Below are 24,883 nucleotides of genomic sequence, written 5' to 3' on the forward strand. Positions count from 1 at the left end.
TCTTTGCTTTCTTATCTCATCCGAGTATTGCTTAATATTTATTATATAAATAATTGTCTTTATTGACGATGATTCCGTAAGTTTCTTGAGTTAACACAGATGTGTGCTTATTAAAGTACTATATTAATATGGAAAAATATTAATTTTTGTGGAGAGGAGATTTATACTTCATTACATCTCTCGCTATCAAAAATATTCCGTAGTTGTTAAAATAAACGAAATTTTTGAGTAATTATTGACAAATTATATAATCAAGTCTCGAATAAGTCTGGCAAATTATAACTGGCATTATTATAGTCTCGCACCGGAATGTGAATATGACGGACGGATTAACAGGATGAGTAAAAGATCTAGTCGGAAAAAACCGTTTGACGTATTTTATTTGTAAAATTTATTAGGAGATACTCCAAGTGAAAAATATTCTAAATGGACAACATAACACAATGGTGACATAACAAGATGATGCCGCTGGTCGCATATCTTTCATTTTTCAATGAAACAAGTGCAGTTCTGTCGAGCGCGTTGAAGTGTTTGCTTCTCGGTACCTCTTCCTTATTTATATTGTTTTATCTTTATTTTATCTTTGTTTTATCGATTTTACATTAGGTCAGTCTACAGAATTGCAGTAATATATCGCGGGCACGATAGCGCGCGATTAGACGATCTAAATTTCTAATCGTATGGGGAAACAAATATGTACAATATGGAATCGCGTCCGTTGTCCGGTGAAGAGAAGCTTATAGAAAAATCTGTAGATTTTCACTCAAACAGCGATACTCACAATCAGATAATAGCATCGCAGAGATATCATCCTAACATTGTTGAATGCGAAAGCTTATTGATAAATAAACATAAAAATAATGACTCTATTGCGATTACGATTAAAAAAACAGGAACAGGACAAACTGAAAAATATAAGAATGATAAAACAGTATCAAATGTCAACGAGATTTTGCAAAATAATTCAAAGGTAAAAAGGTATTTTTTTGCTTTTCTTTTGTATTCTTGACGATTATAAATCGATTCTTAATAAATTATATAGAATATTCGATATTCCCGAAAATGATTCTTATTTAAAATTAAATGTATGGTATTAATATATATATATATATATATATATATATATGTGTGTATAATATATATATATATATAAGTATATCATTCTTAAAATCCCTAACTATTATTGCTATTATTATTAATCATTAAATTCTTTTAATTATTTCTAATAATTATATTTAGAATCTTATTTCCTAGACATTAATTTTTATCTTGATATTATATTGACATAAACATCTAATATGACAAATTTATAACTAAATTGATTAAAGTATGTCAAATTTCTTTTGTAATTTGAATAAATTTAATCTTGCAAACATTAATCGAACGGAATCGTAGGGAGACAATACTCACGTATGCAATGAAAAAACTCAAGTCCTTAAAGAAGTTACCAAACCGACGAAAAAATCATCGGAAAAATCAAAAACGAAACGAACCTTTTCTTTACTCGATCCATTAATTTCTGTGAGTATACTCGGTCCTTCAGCGATCGCCGTTTGGAGAGGAGTCTGGGGATATATGGATCTTCATACGGAATTGTGAGTAACTGAAGAAATGGAAGAATCAATTCAGAATCATTACAATATATGCGTGGGTAAATATGAAACTGGAATATTTTCCATGGTATATATTTTCTAAAATCTTTTAAAATTAGATTACTCATTCACACAATCTCAATAATACCATAAAATAATTAAAAATGTATGATTATATCAATGTCACATTTTTTTAAATACTAACATTTTTGTATATAATTAATAAAATAATTATTTTCTACGTACATAATTTTTTTTAAATTTTGTCAGGGTTTTTTTTTTGCTATTTTACGAAACGATCAATTTTTAATAATAATTCAATTAAATAATTAATACGATATTATCTAATCAAAATAATCAATGAATGAATAGGAAAAATTAATGATGTAAATATTTCTTAATAACATCAAGAATTATTGGCAATAATTAATCATTTGTACGCATTTTATATATTACACCAATATTAATATTAATTAATATGTTGATTAGCTAATGACATCAAAAATAAATATATTGTATGGTGAAAATATTATCGGTAAAGAATTCCCGTAATAATCAATAATGTGATTCATCGATGCTGCTGCTTTTAACATTGTCCCCTTTTGCATCATGATTTGTTACGCGTATGCAAAAGGGTTTTGTCAACAGGTTTCCCGGCTGGTTTTGTTTCTTGTTCGGCACTGCATTACACATAACATTCGCAATTTTCAAATCTCGATTTCATGATACTTACACGGACAAATGGATTGAATTAAATTGGCTAAAGCGACTGCCTTATCGCGCCTTACGAATTTTATATACTTATACTTTCGGAGTAGCGTGCATCACACATTGGCGGGGTGGCTGGATCATCATCGATCATTTTCTATTTACGCATTTATGGTAAGTCGACATTCTTGTTAATTTTTTAATTAAATATAGAACGTACATGCATTGAAAGAAAGGGAGAGAAACTTTGTATCTTTTCATGAACGCGTCTGCAGAGAGAGAGGCGAGAAAACATTTGCCTCCCCTTGGAATCAGTACAAAAATTAAGCATTTGCTCTCCTTTTGAATAAACACTGGAATTTATTTGCAAAATTAATATTTAAAAAAAATAAAAATTAAGAAAGAACAAAAAATAAAATTTTAATCATGTCCCCCTTTCCTGAAAAAAATCCTGCGAAAAATTATAGAACAATGAAAAGTTTAATCTTTGAGTGAAGAAACAAAGTTAATGTAATAAAAAGAGAGAAACTTTGTATCGTTTGAAAACTATATAGATCGATGGAAAATTTTATCACATAATAGGAGACAATTTAATAATTATCTTTGTATTAGGATAACAGCGACTTCGACATGTTTGCTGATGGCTTGCTTGGCGATTCTACGTTGCATTCGGAATTTGATAGCAACCCCAATGATAATCATCATCGATGTACCGAGTTGTGTATTTCAATTTCCTACGAGATATAACGTGGTGAGTTAAAAATTCAATAAGTTCAGTTTTTTGTCTACTCGATAAAGAAAATTTTTATATACCTGCAATGTTCTGTGATAACAGATTCATGTAACAAACACGCCGTTAATTGCAAAAATAGCTATATATATGGTTAGATATGATAACACGTTTAGGTATGTATAATAATAAAAAATGTATACACATATCAAAGAGAGCATGAAGTTGTTTAAATTAATAAGCTAAAAATAGTAAAAACTGCTTTACATCGCTATACAACAATTATTATACACCAAAAAGAACATTAGATATATAAATTTTATAAGAAATTTCATGTTTTTTCGTTGACGATTATAGAACTACTGATGTGTAAAATGCATAGCGATTTAAGAGGCTGTAATCGGGCTTTCTGTCTATATTTTCTCATATAATTTCGTTGTCACAATCTCTCTTACATCGGCTTTGACCATCGTATGCGCTTCGTGGTAGTCGCGTCTTTGATTATCGCCTGAAGAGCCGCTGACCCTGTGCTCAATTGTCAAATGGCGTTTAACGCGATTATACAATACACATGTCTACTTTGAAAGCCTGTAATTTGTAAATGGAACTACACATTGCACGTAATGCTCATTTTTTACACGTACAATCGTATTTTCTCAACTGTTATCGAGGATTACGCTATTCTATTATCATAGTGCATACATTCATGTATCAGTATATAATACATATACATCCTTCGAAATAACGAAACCATTTCGCATAATATAATAAAATAAAATAATTTATTTAAATAAATTTATAATAATTTATTATATGATATAATAAAAAGTAGTTGTAAAATTACTCCTTTGTTTTCTTCCGCGGAGATCATAAAATGGAGGGAAATTTTTCCAAATATTATCAAGAATTATCTAGAGTAAAACTGATTACGACATTCAATCCTAACGAAGCGCACGTTATCAATTTTCTAGTCTTAGATATCGTGTAAATCATAATGTTTAATGATTGCGTAGTAATTCTCAATAAATCTCTAATGACAAATACTTTACACGTGTGTTTGATATAGTTTCACATATGCACATATTTGAAATTCGTTAACAATAAAAATTTTTACGATGCACACTAATCCGATTATTCTGTAATTTACACATCGTTGATGTCTGTATAGAATTATATAATTATATTATTAATATAATTATTATTATAAAATTGTAATATTATATAATTTGTAACATGCAGAAACGGAATGCATTATGAGAACTGCTGATCGAGAATGTAAAAATGATACAAACGAATTGTAAAAAAAATGATCAAGAGCTTTACAATTTTACACATAGAAAGATCTCAACAAAACCACGATCATGTCGGTTTTCCCCGGAAATTTATGAACTGATCACTGATTATTGCTCACCGATAATAGAGAGATACGATGGCACTGTATTATACAAATTAACATTTCTTATCTATAAAAAAAAGCGTATTTTTTTGATATATTTATCGAATCACCGATGGTTATAATAATTCGCATCGTGTATGACATCGAGTTATTTTATCTGCGAATATTTTAGATGCGATTACCGTCTTCTGCCAATCAAAAAATCCCAATGACGAATTTCAAGTATCTATTACTAAATATAACAGAACTGTATATCAGATGATTTTCATTATTATTTATAAACACATGTCTGCTGTTATATGATTGAGAACGTTTCAAACAGACGAGTAGATTTTACTTTATTACTACTGTAGAAACCTAAATATTATTTGAGTCCCAATATTCAAAAATTATTAAAATCTATATATAGATTTATGCATGCAACATTTAGACATTAGAGTATAAGGAGCTCCAAAAATAGCAGAGTAATATAGAACAAATGGAAAAAATAAAATACCTAGGTTACATAATGCAGAAGAGTAAAGGAGCAGATATAAACACATAGAAGAAAGGATAAGAGTGATAATAACCATGAAACAAATCTGGAACATTGGGGAGAGGTTATTTAAGGAAGACTTTGAAAGAAGAATGAAGCTGTTCAATGCATGGGTAGGAAGTATAGTTCTGTACGGAGCAGAAATATGAGAATGGAGAGAGGAGGAAAGAGTAGATACGATAAAGAGAAAATATGTAAAATAGACACTGGGACTAGACAGAAGAACACCGAATTACATACTGATAGAGCAGACAAAGATAAGGGAACTAAAAGAGCAATAAAATATGAAGAACCAGTAAGGAAATCAAAGAATATCTTAATAGAATGCATGAAAGAATTAGACAAAAGAAGGAAAGGAAAAGAAGAGAGTAGATGGGAAAAGAAGAAAAGAGAGATAATGGAGAAGACAGAAATAAGTAAAGAAGAGAGGGAGTGAATGAGAGAGAATATGAGGGCGGAAGGGATAACAAAAGAATGGTGGAAAGATTAGAAAGGAAAGAGAAGGGAAAAAGATGGAAGAATATAAATGACTCGAAGTACAATAAACATTATAAAAATATAAGAACAGAAGAAAAGTCAGGATACCTAAGAGGACGAAAAAAGAAAGAGACAAACCTGATTGCGAGATACAGATGTGGTAATGAGATGAGGGGGAGCAAGCATTGGGAGTGAAGAGGAGAAGAGAAAATGCAGAGTTTATAAAGAGAAGATTGGAGACATGTACTGATGGAATGCGAGGAGACGAAGGAAGAGATAGAGATAGAGAAGCTACTTGAAGAAAACAGAGAGGGTTATGAAATAATGAAAAGAATAGACAGGATAACAGAGGAAAGAAGGAAAGAGGAGATTGAAAAAGAGAGAATAGAGAGATAGAGAAGATACAACGAAGACCAAAGATATGATAGAAAGAGGTATAGAAGTTAGAAAGTTTTACGGTAGTCTTAGTCGAGTAGTTTAGGGACATCATTTCAGTTAGTTCAATTTAATTTGAATTGAAATTTGAATCTGAATTGGGATTTAAGACTGAAATTTTAAGTTTGAATTTAGATTTGAGTTTGATTTAATTTTAATTTTAGTTTTATTTTAGGTTGGATTTCAATTTTAATTTAACTTGACTTTAGTTTATTGAGTCTTACTTCATAATACTATTATGTCTAGGTCTATTATAACTACTGTTATTATATTCAATACTAGTATACTTGTGTATAATATGTGTATATATACTATGATCACTATTATTAAGATAACAGTTTATATTCAAAATGAATTTATGTTATGTTACGTTAAGTTAATGTATCGACAGATTTTGAGTTATAATATTGTCTTCATTTATGTTTATAAAAGTTGATAAAAAGTTAAAAAGGTGTTATAAATGTATAGAGAGAATGAGAGGAAATTCTATTATAGGTAAAAGACACACTATTATACACATTAGTACATACAACATTCTCACATAAACAAATGTAAAACCGGAAGCCATTCAAAGCCGAGAGGCAAGGATTAAATTATAAAATAAATAAAATAATAACAAAGCTCCAAAAATTATCAAAATTATGAAGTGCAACGTGTTCACATTTGAAGTGACATTTAATTTCATATCTTGCGCAATTATTTAAGGTGACAGTGAATTTTATGCCCTTGACGAGGCTCGCCAGGGTGAATTAATGCACGAAGGTGAGAAGATGTTGTAACCCGAGCTTGATTGGTGCACAAAAAGGAGTCGATTAGCGACGACTTTAGCTAAAGCGTCAATGGCTAAATGAGTATACATCAATGGCTAAATGAGCACGAGACAGGAAACACTATTCAGAAAAAAATAGCGCCAAGGTGACTAAATTATATCATATTGTCATGGAATTGTTCTTCTTTATCCATAAAATAAACCGCAAGAAATCGGATATAATTTCATATTAATCTGTCTTATAATTAGCTTCAAGAATCCTTTTCTAAAAACTCGCTATTATATATACGTATATTTTTATATTTCTTCTTTTCATATTTATGCAATCTTATATTTTTTCTTTTCTATCTCAATCGCACGGTGATCTACCCAATTTAACTGTGATGTAATACACAAGATATAGGTACAAAATGTGACACGATGCGTTATAAACGGGAATCCTTCAGTTGTCACGATCTTTCCATTAGCCTATTTGACTTTTAAGCCAAATTAAATATCAGAATTGTGGAAATAAATCACTGGGAGAATTTTAGATACTTTGACGAAGGATTAATATATATATGTGTCTCTTATCTTCCAAGTTCCGTGTTTTGCATTACGTTGATGCATCTTCTTTGAACTGCTTAATGATCTTGTCACTCGTGACAAGCGGAAGCTCTCGCTGTGAGTCCTTGGAAGATACCGTGCGCCACCGAATCTTCGAACCGTATTATAACAGCTGGAACAGTGTGCGGCTCTCATCGCCACCGATCATTCTGATCCGTGATAGCACCGTGATAGCACTGCGATGAGAGGCGATTATAACGCATAAGAGGGGGAGGAGGAGGGAACGAGAGAACGAGGGAGCAAAGGAGAGCGGTACTCTGGGCCGGTGGTCCGCCGCGCGAGCGACGATGCTGTTCGCGATAATGCGATAGTGTTGGTCCGCGCGTTTAGCGGCTAAGCGCGGTTGATAAAAGATAGCAGTTGTACCGAAGACAAGTCAGTACTCACCCCGCTGCTGCCGACTCCAGGATCCATTTGATTTTCGAGCGCACGGACGAGGGTTGCATCCGGTTAACGCGGCTCCTTCGCGTCGATGTTGATGTTGTCTCGAGGAGTCCCTTGTGTGCGTTGAAATACAAAATATTTTGTGTGATTATATTTACATAATTCAATCTGAGAAACACGAGAAAGTGTTTTTCATCATCATTGGAAGAAGCTGCATTTTCGACGTGTCCGACGTTGAAGAAGTTAGCTAGGAACTCGAAAGCGTAATAGATAAATATATCGTCAGTCTGTCAAGAGTCATATCATTATGTGAGCATGAACATGTCACGATGACAGAGGTTGATCTTGACGGATAAGTCGAAGAATCAAGCTCAAGAGTTGAGACGTCATCGAAGAATGTCAGGAAGAAAACGTCGAACGTCATCGTATTTGGACACGTTGCCCCTCGTTCTTTTGAACTGATCACCTTTTTTTTCTTCTTTCCTCTTTCTCTTTTTATATGATAGTCAGTAATCCTGAAGGCGCAAACCATGCATAATGACCAGCGGCGCGACTACTAAATTCGACCCGGATTGGATAAGAATGGTCGAGTTGCGCGCGGCTAGCGCCGGGATGACTGGGGGGCTAGACAGGAGATCCTCGAATCGTCTGCACTACGCCATCCTGACGATCCTGGACACGATATTCTCCGCGTTCATGGTCGCGCCCGCGGTGGTCGGTTACTGGCGAGGTACCTGGGAGCTCAGCGATTTCTATGTCTATCCAAATGAGCCGGTGTTCAGCAGCTTCGCGTCGATTGCGATGGGCTTCATCGGCCTCTTCGTCTTCAACGTCCTGCAACACAGCCTGGACGACATCCTCCATCCGGACAAACATCGGCTGTCCTATTATCTCGGCTCCCGGCTCTACACCGGCGTGTTCGGTCTGTGTTGCGTGAACGCCTGGCGCGGCCCCTGGAAGGCTCTGGACATCTACACGGAACAGACGCCCGGTACAGCTGTTGCCACGGTCGTCATCAGTCTCCTCGCGCTCGGCATCATGCGCGCGATCCGCAACGTCTCCGCGCCGCCGTTCTCGCTCGTTCTCGACTCGTGTCAGGGTTACTTCGAAGTGCAAACTATGTTTCGCGTCAATGTAAGTACCGATCCACTCTTTCTTCTTCCCTCTCGGAATGCACCACAAGTTGTAGGATCGCAGTCCGATGTAACAATCGCACTTTTTTATGGCTCCTAATAACAAATGCATAGATATTATTATATGAAGAAAATTAAACAAGAAAACAAGATTACAAGATAACACGGTATTAATGAAGAGAAACAAAAGAGGAAAAAATGTTCAGAGATTATGAAAGCTGTGTTTTATAGGAAAAAGTGAGAGTTAGCTTCTGGTAGATGTGTATAGTATGTTTCAATAAGTGAAATCAAAAGTCCATTTCTATTTTGTACCAATTATTCGAAATTCTTATCCAATATTGCTTTGAATATGTTAATGTACAATGTAAATATATTTTACATATCTATGTTTTTTATCAAATTTTTAATTACTGAAGAAAAGAAATACATTACCAAATATAGCATTCCTTTTCTTCCACTTTCGTCTAAGAGTATACTCCAAAGACACTCTTCGAAAGCTCGATATATATATTTTCTGAAAAAATAATATCCATGAACAAATATGGTTTTTATAAATATATTTAATATAATTTATATACTTATTTATTTTTCTTGCTTATCTTATAATAAAGCCTTCACGAACTAATGTCACATTCTCTAATATAAAATTAAATATAAATTTTGATACTATTAAGACTCCGTTTTAATTATTCGATGTGTATATGTATAATAAGAATTTGCGATTAAGATAATATCTATTGATTCTTTTTGAATATAACAGTGTTTGCTAATTCTTTTTGAGCTTAATACATTACGCAAAACAACGAGCAATATATAAATAAATTTTTTTGTCTATCGATAGAAATTTGACAGCAATTTCAGTGAAAACAGGAATGTGCGAAAGAAAAGCGCGAAGAATAAAATCTGTAGAGTCTGCATTAGAAAAGCCAGAGCCACTTCGCTCATTACATTACACAAACACGATAATTTTCCCTCGATATTATTATTGTTTCCCGATCGCTCACTGTCGGTCCAGTCATTGCGATAAAACGCGTCGTAAATTATAAATCGGATCCACGGATCGCATGTGCCTCGTCGCGATGCGTCCAAGCTCACGTTATCGGTGTGTATAAGCACAGTTTCCGGCTAAGGTCCCCTGATCGTCAACCACTATTGCGCTTGTATAGTCTACGTGCGCATTAGCGCAGTATGTGCAAGTGCACTAATTTACGCGCCACATCTTGTCGTTTACGAGCCCGCCTTCTTCTCTATCTGCATGAAAACCGTTTGTCTTATTTGGCCAGATCGATTTTTTTCGAACAATTACATTTTCCCGTCAATTTGGCGAAATAATTAAATTAATTAAGTACAAGTTACGATTATACAAATGTGTTGATTTTGAAAAAAATTATGCTGCATAAGAGACTTGAGTATTATAATTAGAAAATATCTTAATAAAATTGTCAATCATTAAAAATTAACTTTATGATTCGTCGTGCTTTCTTTTACCGTACGTAAGACTTATCATATTTGATGTGCTTATATGAACAACTAGATATTTCACTGATAATATATTACTGTCAAAATATGATGACACGTGGATAATTTCGAGAAACGACATGCATAATTATTGTCGATATCTATTAATATCATGATATCACGATACATTAATTTATATTTATCTCTTTTATCTTTCAAGAGTGACACATGACATATTTTTATTAATCAAATTAATAAAAACTATAATTAACGGTAAAATACTATACTTTATTATATATTATTCTCTCTTCTCCCTTCTCAAATTGTCTTATTAAATTTTTGTATTAGCAATCGAAGAATATAATTCTCCGCGACAAAAGCTTGCATGAATCACGTAATAGATATGGAATTTCTCGCGCAACAAATTTTGATATATTTTTATTTAATATTTTCTGTTATATGAAAGTTACATATAACTATTAATATTGTGCTTGCAGAATACGAGGGACTGGTCATTGTACTTACTGGATTGTGCCTTTAGTGTCGGTGTTGTTGGCACATTGGTTGTTTTCGTTTGGAGAGGAGTTTGGATGCTCTTCGATATCTACCTATTTCCAGAAAATCCCAAATATTCTGCCGTTGGCTCACTGGTACGTACAATTTCTTTTAATCTATAACAAACAAAATTACAAAATATTAAGATAATCAATGATAATCAATTTTTAATGTTTCGCATTACTTTCTCTTTTCCCAAATAAAAATAAACATCAACACTTTTTATTTTACTTATCTTTATCAATATCCTAATATCATATATACTAATCATTATATTATTAATTCTTTTTTTTTTAAATAGAAGCTTGTCAAAAAATACCGATAGCTAACGATAAGCGATACGAATATTTTAAAAATCAAGATAAAAGATAGTAGCAATAGCATTAAAAATGAGAAAAGTGAAATAACGATAATAGTACGAAATTATAAAAATAACGTTAGAAAATTGGGAGAATGTAAAAAATCATAAAATACATAGATATATCTCTACATACTAAACTTTATATATATGTATATATTGTAAGAATTATAATAAGAATTACCTTAAAGGAAATGTACTTTCATAATTGGACACTTGAAACATTGATTTGAGGTCCATAAGCGGAAAATTTTGGACGCACTATCTGATATCAGACGCGCAGATTAAGCCATAGGCACTGTTGTTAAACCTGAAACAATCCGTCAATATTAAGATGTGTATATATTATATGATAAAACATAAAAATTCAGATAAAATAAATTTAATGATATCAACACACATATTTAATATCTCGAGCGAAAATATGGATAGTTCATCATTCTTTAAGCGTCGACACGTGGACCGTAAGTAACCGCGATTGACAATTGGCTCGAGCCGATTGTCTCGGCATAATTTAGAAATAATGTAATTATTTTTTAAATATATAAGCATACTCGTTTGCGAGGATAATTAGACGCGTGCACAGTTTCCTATTATCGTTCAAAGATTACAATAATGCAACGAGAAACTGTAAATTTTGCAGACATACGACGTACATGCGTAGTGCTATGGCACTACACGCCGGTAGTTCGATTATATAATTGAATATTCAACAATTGTATGATTGCCGAGGCACATGGCACAATTGTCGGTACATGCATATGAAATGTTTTACGTTATCCCTGATTTGTCATTTGTAACGTCGTCGATGTTGACCGACGCGATTTATGCGATTTTCGAACACGGGGAGATCGCGCTTAAATTTTATATCTGAATTTTTTATTTTATATTGCACAGCAAAAAGACAATTTGTCAAATATGCGAATTTTTATTTCTAAAGAATATCTTTTTTTAGCAAGAGAAACATTTTTTCTTACGTTTTAGATTATATTTAAGAGAAATAGAAATTTATAAATATAAACTCTTGAAAAACATTAAGAAAAAATTTACTTATTAACTCTGTTGAGAGAAAGTAGAATATTCTTTACATATATCTTTTGTTGCCAATTTTTGCAACGTCGAGAAATATAATGCAAAAAATACATTACAGGTCATCGGGTATTTTATAGTCATCATAACGTTCTGTCTCCAACCGCTAATGCGATACGTCTGCGCGCGTCTTCAGGGTCTGCTTCTCCTGGTAGTCGCAGACGCTTTTCTCCTTCTGAGTTTCCTGGGGACCGTGAACGTCTGGCGCGGTATCTGGAACGCGCTCGATCTGTGGTTGTTGCCAGATAATCTGGAACTGTCCTGCTGGATCACCCATGTTGGCTGTTTCGTTTTCCTCGTCCTCCTTAATTGTAGCAACACCATTCTTGTACGTGGCGTTTACATCGATGCCGAGGAGGAGGCAGGGAAGTGCGTCGTGTTTCCATGTCACTATCTTCGATTATTCTTCAAGGTTTGTATACAATATTTACATATAAAATAACAATAATTTAAATATAAAAATAACAAAAATTTAAATATAAAAATAAATATATAGGGCAATTAATCAATATTTTTTTCTAACGTTATCGCTTATTTGCAATGTCAGATCGAACGCGAGAAGAAGCAGGCGAGGCAGCAGAAGTTGTTGGTGGCCACCCAAGATTTCGACAGTCGCACTGATGTAAACGAGAAGGACAGCGAGAATGGAACTCTCCTGCCGAATAATACCGCGGTGACGATATCCGCGAATGCGGACTCTGTCGCATAGATGATACGAGAAGCCGATTATTTATCGTAGATAATTCGAACGGAGAATGATTTGCCGCGTACGAATTCGAGCGTGTTGAAGAAGTGACTCACATTTGCCAAATATTTGCGCGAGACTGTGTTTCTTTCCACATGGAATTTTATACGTGACCATCATCCTATAAACGCAGTAATCCTTTCAATCGTGATCCTAAGCAGAGATCGGAGAATCAGGACGTAGTGAGTTTTATAAAGAAGATACCTTGACTAGTGATACGCGCAGCAGAAAAAAAACGGAAGGCTGTGAATGAACGCATGAATGAAGTGAACGATGCATTTGCAGTAAGACTCCGTATATTTGCAGTGCAATATATAATACGCAAATGATATGCAAATGGGATGACAAAAGTTAGAATTTTATTGAAACTAGGAAATAATGCTGCCGCGCATTTTGCCTTCGAAGATCGTTCGTATAGTTAACTATACCTGAGGAAAAACTAATGTGCAATCTATATATATAAAAAAGGAAAGGCTATTTATATATTTATTTTAAAATGTTGTGTATAAAGAGATTGATCTATATAGAGATACTTACTAAATAAATCGAGTATTAATATGTTAATGTTCATACGTGTCATTCACATTTATTCGTTCAATTTTTTAACCCTAATTGTAATGATCATTTAACTATGCTCCATGGACTGAAATGTTAATCATGATTTGAATTTGAAAATTGACTATAATTTAACATTACTTAGAAAAAAATAGCTTGTCAATCATTTGATCTTCACGAGATCAGGTTTCTACAATGAGTAATACTATAAAGCGTTATACAAAGAGCTGTCATCTTGCTTTATAAATTCGCTACCCACATATATTTTGGGTTTAGTAAAGAAAAAAAATATTATCCGAACAAATTCATCATTGAGCTTAACATCGAACGGAACCTTGACCGACGACGATATAATAGATTGAACAGGATCATTATAAGTAAAACGTGTAACCCTCTCTCTCTCGTATCCTGTGGTATGGTACACCCCGTACTTTTTGCTCTTGTGCTCGCTTTCGGACAATTACTACGTCATAGCGTACTAATAACTAATTAGCCGAGATAATGACGGGACAATAGACGGCAGGCATGATGGATGGGAAGTGCTTAGTTCGACAATAAATGCTTGCTCCCCTGGCCTACATTTAATGTTTCCACAATGAACAACTCCCTCATATACGTCGACGAGGCAGGAGCAATTGTTTTTCGACGTGTATCAGTCGCACAACATCGGTTATTCATTCTTTTTTCCTTTCATTACAATATCATCCCATCTATGCCACTTTTTGCAGGTCAAGTTTCTTATAATAGTATATGCGCTATCAATTTCATCGATATTAAAAATACTTAAAGACACATATCTATTATAGTTACGTATTAAATTAAGATAAGGACAAATTCTTTGGTCTCGAATAATGTAACTGGACCTTTAAAAGGATCATAGACCGTCGATTGACTCTCAATCGATCGTGATCGAATCAATGTCAACGTGGTGGGGTGATCTATTTGAGGAGACACGACGACGCAAACAAGAATCAGTCAGCGAGGTGAGTCGTGACGAAAGGTGAAACATCGTAGAAAGAGATAGACAGAAAGAGAGCAAGAGTGTCCTCGGGATTCCATATTTTTACTGTGCATTCAAGTTTAATATTCAAAATCATCACACGTGACGCAGACGAACGCAAGACTCTGCTAGAGCTCCAACAGGATGGCGGCGGATGATCCCCTTTGCCGGGAACCATTGGTATCCGTCGAATTCGAAGTTTTTGGAAAAGTGCAGGGTGAGTATTGTTTGAATGTTCACTCGAATCAGGATTGCTTTCTTCACTTGATACGCTAAATAGTTCAATAGAATCCCGCTATTCATCTATATTCTCGTCTATTCACTTAATATCTCTTGTGAGAAGCAAATTATGAAACATTAAATGTGATTCTCTATAATCATATATCAGTAAATCGTATCATACTTTTTACTCATCGCGTGTTAAATTTCTAGACATTATCCTGTTTCGTTTATGTTTCGTTATAGTCTATTAAATATTAGTAAATCTATTTGCTCTTTTCCTGGTCTCTAAGCATATTCGCGATCGATTAAAAATATGCACTTGGCACTTTAATAAAGTGCAACTTCGTTTTAGCATCTGACTTAATATACATGTATGTATGTAGAGTAATAAACGCACGATCATACGTATTTGTTTACATAAGCATTTGGCATCTCTTGATCCCGCGTAGAGAATCTTAAAATCTTCAAAACGATCTTTACAGGTGTATATTTTCCGAAGTACGTAAGAGACATATGTATGCAATTGGGAATTTGCGGTTGGGTGAAAAATAGTAAAACTGGAACGATCCTCGGGAAGATGCAAGGACTTCGAGCGCTCGTCGATCAAATGTGAGTTTTAAAATTGCATCTGTAAATAAACTCTCTCTCTCTTTCTCTCTATCGCACAAAGTTTTAAAATTATTAGTTGAAACATATAAATGTTATCTCTGCGGTTCCTCGACTATCCTTGACTAACAATTGCTGTGTAACGAGTGGCATGTCGAAAACCGACTTTAATGAACGATTTAATGAAATAATGACAGCGCATCACCTGTTTCCTTCGTCGGCCTCGCCGCTACGTCACCGCGTCAAAGTATCGTCGACGTTGAAAGATGCCTCAACATATATCATCTTACACGAAGAACTGGTCTTGAAGGCTTCCGAAAGATCTTCCTGAAATAAAAGCTAATCGAGCTAAATCTCAATTCGTCGTGAACAAATAAATAATACATATATGCTTCAATAAGAAAACAAATAAAATAGAATGCATTTGCTGCCCTTGGCAAAAGAGTATTTAAAAAGAGATATAGAAAATACTTGTTATTTCGAGATGCGAGCCAAACCTACTGAACTGTTTCTTCGGTCGCGAAGAAGTATAACATCATTAATTAATTAATCATGTGGCGCTTTAACTGAAGACTCCATCTCGATATCATCGTAACATAAAAATATCTGAACTCGGTCTGATTAGAGGCGCTAATTATAATTTCGGAGCGTGTGAAGAGAGCAAATGCATTCGTACACACAAAACACACACTCACTTAGGGAACGTTCGTTGTTTAGTAACGATGTCAACGATGCAATTGGCAACACGACAAGTGTATGACCTTCTTAAACTTGAAATCGAGCACCGTTCGTGGATTTTTAGCCGACTATATCTGCAGAAAACTATATCTTTTATAAAAAAATGGCAGTGTTCAAATATTCAAAAATATCAAATGATATCGTTTTTATCGATTATACTTTATATATCATTAGCGTAACAGCGTTTAGTGATCGCTTTTCTAACGCAATGTAAAATAAATATTCAATTTTTTTCAGGGCACAGTGGTTAACGTCAGTTGGCAGCCCAGGTAGCGAGATACATCATTGCGAATTTACAAATTGGGAAACCATCACGAAACAGCAATATCAAGGTTTCATGATTCGATTTTAAGAATATAATGTATAATCGATGTATAATACTTAAACAGTATACTTCGAATGCAAGCAATTGATTTGCACAGAGTACACTCAAAATTCCACTGATATTGAGAACAATTGTACGACTTTATGAAATATTTGTCACACAAATATCTTTTTAACAAATTATTAGCTTATATATGATACGACGACGAGAAACGCAAATATTTAACGTGTTCCTTATATATATAGTTTCTTAAAAATATTGCAAATTCTTTCAGAAAAATTAGAGATAATTATGTTCAAAAAATATACGTTTAAAAGAAACATTATATTTAATTACAGATATACATGATAGATTAATTAGAATATTTAAACTTAATGACTCTAATCAGATTTTTAAAAACTTGATAAATAAATTGATACGTTCTAATCTCCATTTTTCCCCAAAAATGCCACATAAATTATTATGCCTTTTTTAGAACAAGAACAATTAATGTCCTGTGATAGAGCAGCGCAATAACAGGGGAAATATTATATGTACAAATATACACATAGTGCGATTCAAAGATAACGAATATTGTAAGATTATAATTCCGCTTGATTAAATTGTCCATAATGTCCTGAAGAGTGTAATAGTTTTATATTACTTTACTTACTCTTATGACTTTGCAGCTTAATATTTTATCTCTCTTTTTATTATTATACACGATAATGGCGTATCGTGTCTTTCCATTGATAGATTGACATTGACTTTCATTGACTATTGTCGTGTCTCGTTGTATTCGTTATATACAAATTATATAGTTTGTGATAAAACTCGTACACGACGGCTTCATGCTTCATAGTATCACAGGACATAGTTTATAAAAAAATCAGAAGCTAATTGTTACCCTCATAAATGAATGTCGCGTCCAACATCAATTGCGCAATATGATAATCACAGTGAGTTTTAGGTAAATGCACAGATATTCGTCGAATCAGTTCCACGGTGTCGACATTCGAGCAATTCGTACAGACTATTTCAGGTACGTTCTGAGAAAAATTGTACGGTCAGAAAAGGCGAGAGAAATATTCGATAAATACCATCAATAGATGACACTTACCAGATTCTCCAAATATCTCGTAAGCGCTGGACTCATTCGTGACATTTCTTCCAAGAGATTTGGTGTTTTCGAGAGATACGCCATCATTCTTCTTCCAGCTATAGGCAATAAGTTTGAAGCCAAACGTTCGATATCGGTCACTGCTACAGTTACCTAATTACATGTATATATGTTGTGAGTATAAGTATAGTAAAAACTGTGTATTAGTACATAGGTATAAGAGATTATAAAAGTAACTGTACGAATAATAAAGATGGCTTATTACATATTTTACAGCCTTGGCCAAAAGTATTAGGCATCTTTATTTTTATGAGATATCTTTTGAATGTTTATTGGAAATGATTCTATACTGTTAATTTTTATTATATTGAAATGTTTAAAGAGTATTTTTAACGATAGATATCAATTAATGAATCAAAAAACAACTGATTTACTTTAATTGCTATATTCACATTTTTATTGGCGTAATTAGTAGCCACTATACTCAAAAAATTGCTACTGTAATTAAAGCAAAAGGAGGAACTAAATATTGAAAAAACAATTTAAAAAAACACTTTTCTTAATAAATTCTATGATTTCACTTCTTCTTTACACAAAAACATTATAAGATAATAGAATTATTATGAGGTGCCTAATACTTTTAGCCAAGGCTGTATACCTCTTCCGCCAAACGATCGAATCCGTTTATGTACAACTGACAGGCTTGGTGTATTCTCAATTCATCATTATTAATCTTCCAGATTGACGCCAACGCCTGACATTTGCTCATCCACGAAATAGCCTGTGACGAACTAATCGTCACCCCGTCGGTAGTCTCGCGATGAATAAATTCCATCGACGCTGTAATTACTCTGCACAAAAATTCCGTACGCGTATTATCTCTCTTGTCGTCTCGGTACCACGTGAGCATCGCTTTATCCGTTATGTCTTGAAAGAAATAGGGCTGTACCTGCGTAAATATAACAAAGCGTTTGTGTATATGTATATATTTGTATATATATACAATTAATCACTATGTGCTTTACTTACTACAGTCTCGAACAAGTTATTCAGTGGCTTTAGCATTTTCAAATTAAGACACGCCATCATGTATAGAACATTAGCCACTTGTACGTGTAACAAGACTAAGTCATACCAAGCTGGCGTTTGAGAAATGGCTAGTGTGGCAAAAGGTTGTGGTCCACCAGGATGTCCATCCCACAATTCTTCCGACCTTATCGTTGTTCTATCTCCTCGTTCAAGTACCTCATCCTGTACAATGTAAATTAATATTTCTTTATTAGACAATGTAAATTAATATTTCTATATTAGAATGTTTCAAAAAATTTATTGGAGATATCCTTTAAATAGCAGAAAAATGAATTACACCTTAAATTATTTAAAGAATGTAATTTTGTTAATTTTTTGACTTTATAAAGTTTAATTTGTGAAAAGTCTTTTTTTCAATCATTTATAATTTAAATATCTCGATTTTTTGCTAAGAAAATATCGTTTTAAATTAACCAGAAAATCTATTATTAAAATTCGCTTAATAATTTACGATTTGTAATCGCATTTCTCATTTAACAATTTTCACATAATTCCTTTTACATTCTAGATACTAACATCAACAAATATATCCAAAAAAGTGACACAATGCTGTAAAAACGTTGTCAATTGAATGTCGGATAAACCAATGTCTTGCATACACAATCTCTCCTTTGGCAATTTTCCGAGTTTGTTCATCAGCTTCGCCGCCGCCTCCATTCTTTTCTTTATATAAAGCGTCCATAGTAGACAACAAACTCCTATCAAATAAACACATAAATATTCATCTTAAAAATATTCCTCTGAGAAAGCAATGTAAAAATGCTGCTTACCGTGTTTCATATTTTTCATAGGTATTTGTCGCAAAACAGCCAAAGCAGCTGCAAGTAAGTCTAATTGAGTAACATCTTTATTCCACGACATGGCAAACTCCCAGCATAAATTGGCCAACAAGACACTGCTCGTTAAACTGTACGGAAAGTGGCGTTTAAGTAGAATCATCTTGTCTGGAAAGAAAAAAAGATATTTAAATTATATAAAATGTAATTAATAATGTTATTTCTCTCAAGTGTATCTTGCCTAAGATATATGCTTCCGCTGTCATATTAGTTTTTGCCTCATCTCCAATTTCTACTGATAATGAAAGAAGTTTCGGTTGTTCCTGTTGAGGTACTTCAATGGCAGTTGCTTCATCCAACGAATCAGTCATTTGTAAAGGATCTATCGATAATTGCAACTGATCGAATTCCACATCAGTGGTATCGATTAATCGTGCTGGGTCGATACCTGTTGTACTAAGCCATTTTGCAACCAATTCAGATACAGAACCTGATATAAATGAATGAAAGATTATAAAAAAAAGGACTGAAAAAAATACTATTAACTAAATAAATATAACCGATAAATAAAATAAATTTAAATTATTTACCTTTTCCTTTGGAAAGAATCGATGCTAAAGAAACATCAATTTTTGTAAATGGTAAAGTGTAAAATTGTGTCGTTTCGTCTGGTATAACTTGTTGACTAAAATTAAAATAATGTTTAGTATTACAAACTAACAAATTATAATATGTGTACAATTTAATTATTAGAATATATATTGTACCTAATAACAGCATTCAAAATGGTAATATCTTCAAGATTACCAATCAACAATGTGAATTGACAAGTGTCGTTGCTAACATTTTCCCATTCGCTTATTGAACTGTATGTTTCATCATCTGGTGTAATGTCACTCGGTTTATTTTCCGTTTCATCTATGTTGGTCACGTTATTTATATTTTTAACGTCTTCACCTTCGTTGCCATTAGTCTCTAACAATTTCTGAGTCTGTAATTTCTCTTTATACTTTTCCAGAATCATAGCAATCGCTCTGCATGATAATGCAGCAGTAAGTGCGTTAAAAGGTTTTGTAGATTCTGTTAGAATTGTCCGTACGTTTTTCCACCAGAGAGAAACTTCATTATATTCAACACATATATCTTCTATGTCTGTTAAATTTAAGTTAATCAAATTCATGTATGTCATAAAAAAAAATAACATTTCTCATAGCAAAACTTACCAGTTAATAAACAAATAACATGCAGAAGCTGCGTAAAGCGTTTTAGCTCGATTTCTAAAGATACAGCTTCCTCTTTATGTGTCCAATATATTAATGCCAGTTCCATGAAATTAAATGGCAGAATATTACTGTCCTTAGCAGCTTGTTGCCATTTCTCTTTTACATCATTCGAGTACATCCATCCTTGATATATTAACCGCGCTAAAAATTGTATCATATTTAATGCAATAACAGCATAATTATGGCCATTATAAAATACATAATATAAAATTTGCGAAAAGATTACACCGATTTTACTTTTATTTTTATATATATTAATGAATAGAATCTTGAATCATGTACACTTTAAATTATATTGCATAAGGTACATAAATTTGTGTAATCTTTTTGTGTAATCTTAATAACCATGTAATCTTTTTACAAGGTTTTATCCATTTAACTTACAAATGTCGTTTATTTTTTCCTCCTTTAGATCTTTTCGTAGCCCAACTAATCTTGACGTTCCGAATTCAAAGCACGATAGAAAATCGAAAAACATTTTTTCGTCCTCCTTAAATTTAACTTTAGTTTCTACTGAAACATTACTATCCTTAAAGCTGTTTATCATCTTGGCCAATTTAATAATACGATATACTTCTCGCTCCGAAGTCAGTAATATCGAAGATAAATATTTAGGACTTGGTGCATTACCAGCTGTTACAATATTATATTCAGGGGGAATGTCAAGTTGAGACTTAACATATTTATAAAATATAATTATTTGCTGTAATTGCGTTGTCAATTGATAAAGCATCTTAGCAGTAGGTTCTAATTCTTCTTCTTCTATAACAAAACATTAATACAATATTACATATACTAATATGGAATATGTATTACAAACATATACATATATACATACACACCTGATTTTATCACAAAACAATTTATTGCAGCAAGCAAAGCATCTGGCAAAATGTGCTTGCTGTTCATTAAGACCTCTATTGTCTGCACTTTAATTTCATTTGTCTTTAATCCCAGACAAGTATTGGTAACTTCGGTAACTAATTTTTCTTCATTAAATTCTTCTTCCCTCAGATATGTTCTTAATTTCCTAAGTAGATGTATGTCGCGCGCACGTTTTCCATTTTTATTATTAAGTGCAAAATGAAACGGAACACAAATCTCCTTTAATCCTCCAAGTGGATCCATAAACACACATGAGTACTGTGCCTTGTTCTTTGACAAAGTAGCATTATCATTTGCACCCAGAAAGCCATAATTAATGTATAGTAGTCTATAACAATATAGAAAGAGATTAATAATTCTTTATTAGATAAATAAAATACAAAAATAAAATGAGAGTAAAAAGTAATATAACGATTATGACTTACCGGCCATTTTTACTAGCAGTAAAGGTAGTAATCTTTGGGCCCTGTTGCACATTCCAAATATCTATCACACCCTTTTTCGGTGCATAAATAACTAGAAATAATGCGTTGCGCAATAAGGCTTTTCGCCCGGATTTATTGATATTCCTGTGAATTCCACGATCCCTCTCTTCGGTAACTTCAATCCAACCACACTGCGCATCACGGTATCCTTTCCACATCCTGATAGCTACGCCCCTCTTGTTATTTATAAGTAACACTCTGCCCATGGCGTCCGATATTACCGATAACATTTTATTTGGACTGCAGACAATGCAATCACCTTCTCTCATAATATCACTTAAACCGAACCGACAGGTCATTGTCTCTACAGATTCGTGAATGTTGCCCTTTGATGCTTCAGAAGTCGTATTCTTCGAACCACCACGAAACCATCTAAAGAGGAATTAATGTATTAATTACAATCAATCTCTTTAAGAAAACTTATTTGAAAATGTTAAATGATATATACAAGATGTACTTACGGAACAGCAGTCCCAATAGCATTAGCTAATTTGCTAGCCATAGCAATGGCAACATCTGAAAGAACTGGCGCATTACCACCCTCCAATGCATAATGAAATCCCACAAATGGCCGTTTTCCTGTTGCAAGAACCAAATTGTGTTGTGGCGCGCTAGATCTATACATTGCATTATATCCGCCGCAAATCGAAGCTGTCATTAGATGGTCAAAACTATTTGTCGACGTTGTACCAATTACTTCTGAATCATTTGCAATATCTTGATTTTTAAATGCCCACTTTTTGTATGACAAATTTGGAACTGGTGGTAAATCATTGCAGTTGGCTTGAACTGTAAAGAAAGAAATAAAATAAAAAATATTAGAAAAAATATTTGATAAAAATCTTAAGCAAGACAAATGTAATAGAAAATAATTGCCAGTGTGTCGAATTTAATCAGAATTCCTTATTATTATATTACTCCTGGTAAAGAATATTATTTTAAAATACTAGAAAATATATACCTCTAGCCAAGTGATTTCTACATGCACGTAAAGTTGAAAATAATGGAAATCCTTGTAATATGCAGACACCGCTATTATACGATATATAAATTTCTTCACTGCAACCAGCATCTCCCATATGTCTCGGTATTGAGAATGAATGGCATTTTATTCCTAGGACTGATTCATTATGAATCTGCTCTTCAAAAAGCAATGCACCTGTCTATATAAAAGAAATTAAAAATTAATATATAATAATTTACTAATAAAAAAAATAGTAAAACTTAAGACTTACTTCTGTATAGAATCTAACAAAGCCTGTATTATATCCAACAGCTATACATGTCCAATCTGGCCCACTAGCCTTTCCCAAAGATATTAGAGGTAAGCAAATCACTGACGTTATCCATTCACTGAAAAAAATATTTGTTATAATTGAAATAATTTATTATTACAGTGTATGACTTAAAAATATTACTCACTTTTGCTCCTTTGCTACTTCTCCATGCCACGTTACATGAAATTTATTTTTTATTTCGTCTAATTCTTGCGAATCCCATCTTGCTATCAACAAATTAAAGAATATTCAATATCTTGTTCATAAAAAGTATATTTACTATATATAATTCTATAAATTTAAAATTTTTCTTCAATTTAAACTGCATTTTTAATCTTAGATTATATGTATGTTATAAAAGAATACACACATGATAAAGATATAAATAATATGAGACACAAACATTATACTTACAAACAAATATAATCATCTTTGTATTCCAAGCCATTGCAAGCACATCTCCGACCGATGACAAGGACACATGACAGTCTTGAAGAGGCAACTCACTGCTTGGTACATATTCGACTAAAATGCAGATTTAAAAATACATATGTATTAGACTATACAATACACACATCATATACTTCTATCAAGTAAAACTTACATTTGCTAATGGCATTGCCATAAAGTAATTTTTTAACATTATCTATATCTGGTATGGTTGCTATTCCTTTAATTTGACAGGACATTGTGCGTAATCAGTTATGCGCAACAATGACTGTCTGCAATAATATTGAATCCTCGCATCTATTTATATTATTTGTTTACCATTATATGTGCTTAAATCTCTGCGATTAATAATAAACGTAACAGTCTATTGTGATATACACAATCTGTCACACTGATTCCTGCTTACTCGACATTCTTAGTCGCTTTCTTCGAATTTAAATATTTACGAGTTTAAATTTAAATTGAATTTTAAAGAACTCGCGTTATGTCTCAATCAGGTGTAATTTGCTGATGACTTTCTAAAACGCATATGATGCGTATTCGTTATCTGGAACAATCTTTAGCCATTTCTAAAAAAACCTAAAGAGACGCGTTCGGAAATCCTACCTGTAGAGTAAAGTGTCATTAACCAATCAGGACAAAGGAAGTAAAAATTTCTTCGTTGCCATTGGTCAGTTACGTGCTACTCTAGAGGTAGGATTTCCGAGCGCATGCAAAATCAGATGGAAAGATTCCATCTGATTCTTAACCTAACCTGCCACTTTGACCACGTGACAGCTGTTTGACAGCTCCGTGCTTATTGTTAGATGGAAAAATGTTATTTTTTATTATTTATAATTATTTATATTAATAAAATAGAAAAATAGAAAAATACAGTATTTATATATTACTAATTTATGTATTACTATCCACTTTTTGTTAGAATATTAATAAGATAAAGTATATATATTATATATATATATATATATATATATATATATGATAAATGGATATTCATATAATAAATCAGCTACAGACGCAAAACATTTATAAACTTTGTTACAACTATCTACAAATATATAATTCAATCAGTGACGACTTTTATATAATTTATTTATACATTTTCTATTTTTTTCAAATGAAA

General features: G+C 32.8%; 4 protein-coding genes across 7 annotated transcripts; 3 read left to right on the plus strand and 1 right to left on the minus strand.

The window, feature by feature from the left end:
- Positions 1-173: 173 nt before the first annotated feature.
- LOC114942311 (uncharacterized) lies at positions 174-3,784 on the plus strand. Its single transcript, XM_029317649.2, has 5 exons — positions 174-970; positions 1,396-1,595; positions 2,241-2,474; positions 2,913-3,051; positions 3,136-3,784. Exons 1-5 carry the CDS (start codon positions 695-697, stop codon positions 3,214-3,216), a joined length of 930 nt encoding a protein of 309 aa, XP_029173482.1. The 5' UTR covers positions 174-694; the 3' UTR covers positions 3,217-3,784.
- Positions 363-24,344, minus strand: Rab3-GAP (Rab3 GTPase activating protein). 4 transcript variants are annotated; one of them, XM_085487542.1, is made up of 23 exons: positions 23,915-24,343; positions 23,725-23,835; positions 23,456-23,537; positions 23,269-23,386; positions 22,995-23,196; positions 22,495-22,822; positions 21,974-22,405; positions 21,506-21,876; positions 21,048-21,425; positions 20,604-20,804; positions 20,148-20,532; positions 19,971-20,065; positions 19,622-19,870; positions 19,375-19,548; positions 19,121-19,302; positions 18,545-18,766; positions 18,174-18,464; positions 17,516-17,668; positions 16,049-17,444; positions 11,321-15,680; positions 10,749-10,894; positions 9,198-9,279; positions 363-8,861 (listed from the first exon to the last, which is right to left on the minus strand). In XM_085487542.1, exons 1-19 carry the CDS (start codon positions 23,997-23,999, stop codon positions 17,292-17,294), a joined length of 4,212 nt encoding a protein of 1,403 aa, XP_085343668.1. In that variant the 5' UTR covers positions 24,000-24,343; the 3' UTR covers positions 363-8,861; positions 9,198-9,279; positions 10,749-10,894; positions 11,321-15,680; positions 16,049-17,291. The 4 variants fall into 4 exon arrangements, with proteins under 4 accessions (XP_085343668.1, XP_085343667.1, XP_029173466.1 ...); XM_085487541.1 differs by having other exon boundaries at positions 11,321-15,692; XM_029317633.2 differs by having other exon boundaries at positions 11,321-17,444; positions 21,048-21,422; positions 23,915-24,344.
- On the plus strand, positions 7,268-13,534 carry LOC114942309 (uncharacterized). Its single transcript, XM_029317648.1, has 4 exons — positions 7,268-8,766; positions 10,721-10,873; positions 12,287-12,637; positions 12,773-13,534. Exons 1-4 carry the CDS (start codon positions 8,170-8,172, stop codon positions 12,932-12,934), a joined length of 1,263 nt encoding a protein of 420 aa, XP_029173481.1. The 5' UTR covers positions 7,268-8,169; the 3' UTR covers positions 12,935-13,534.
- Positions 13,585-18,774, plus strand: LOC146720992 (acylphosphatase-2). Its single transcript, XM_085487543.1, has 3 exons — positions 13,585-14,742; positions 15,230-15,356; positions 16,329-18,774. Exons 1-3 carry the CDS (start codon positions 14,670-14,672, stop codon positions 16,441-16,443), a joined length of 315 nt encoding a protein of 104 aa, XP_085343669.1. The 5' UTR covers positions 13,585-14,669; the 3' UTR covers positions 16,444-18,774.
- Positions 24,345-24,883: the final 539 nt, after the last annotated feature.

This window comes from Nylanderia fulva, unplaced genomic scaffold (genome assembly GCF_048542155.1).
Source record: "Nylanderia fulva isolate GAGA-0341 unplaced genomic scaffold, ASM4854215v1 Scaffold57, whole genome shotgun sequence".
NCBI lineage: Eukaryota > Metazoa > Arthropoda > Insecta > Hymenoptera > Formicidae > Nylanderia > Nylanderia fulva.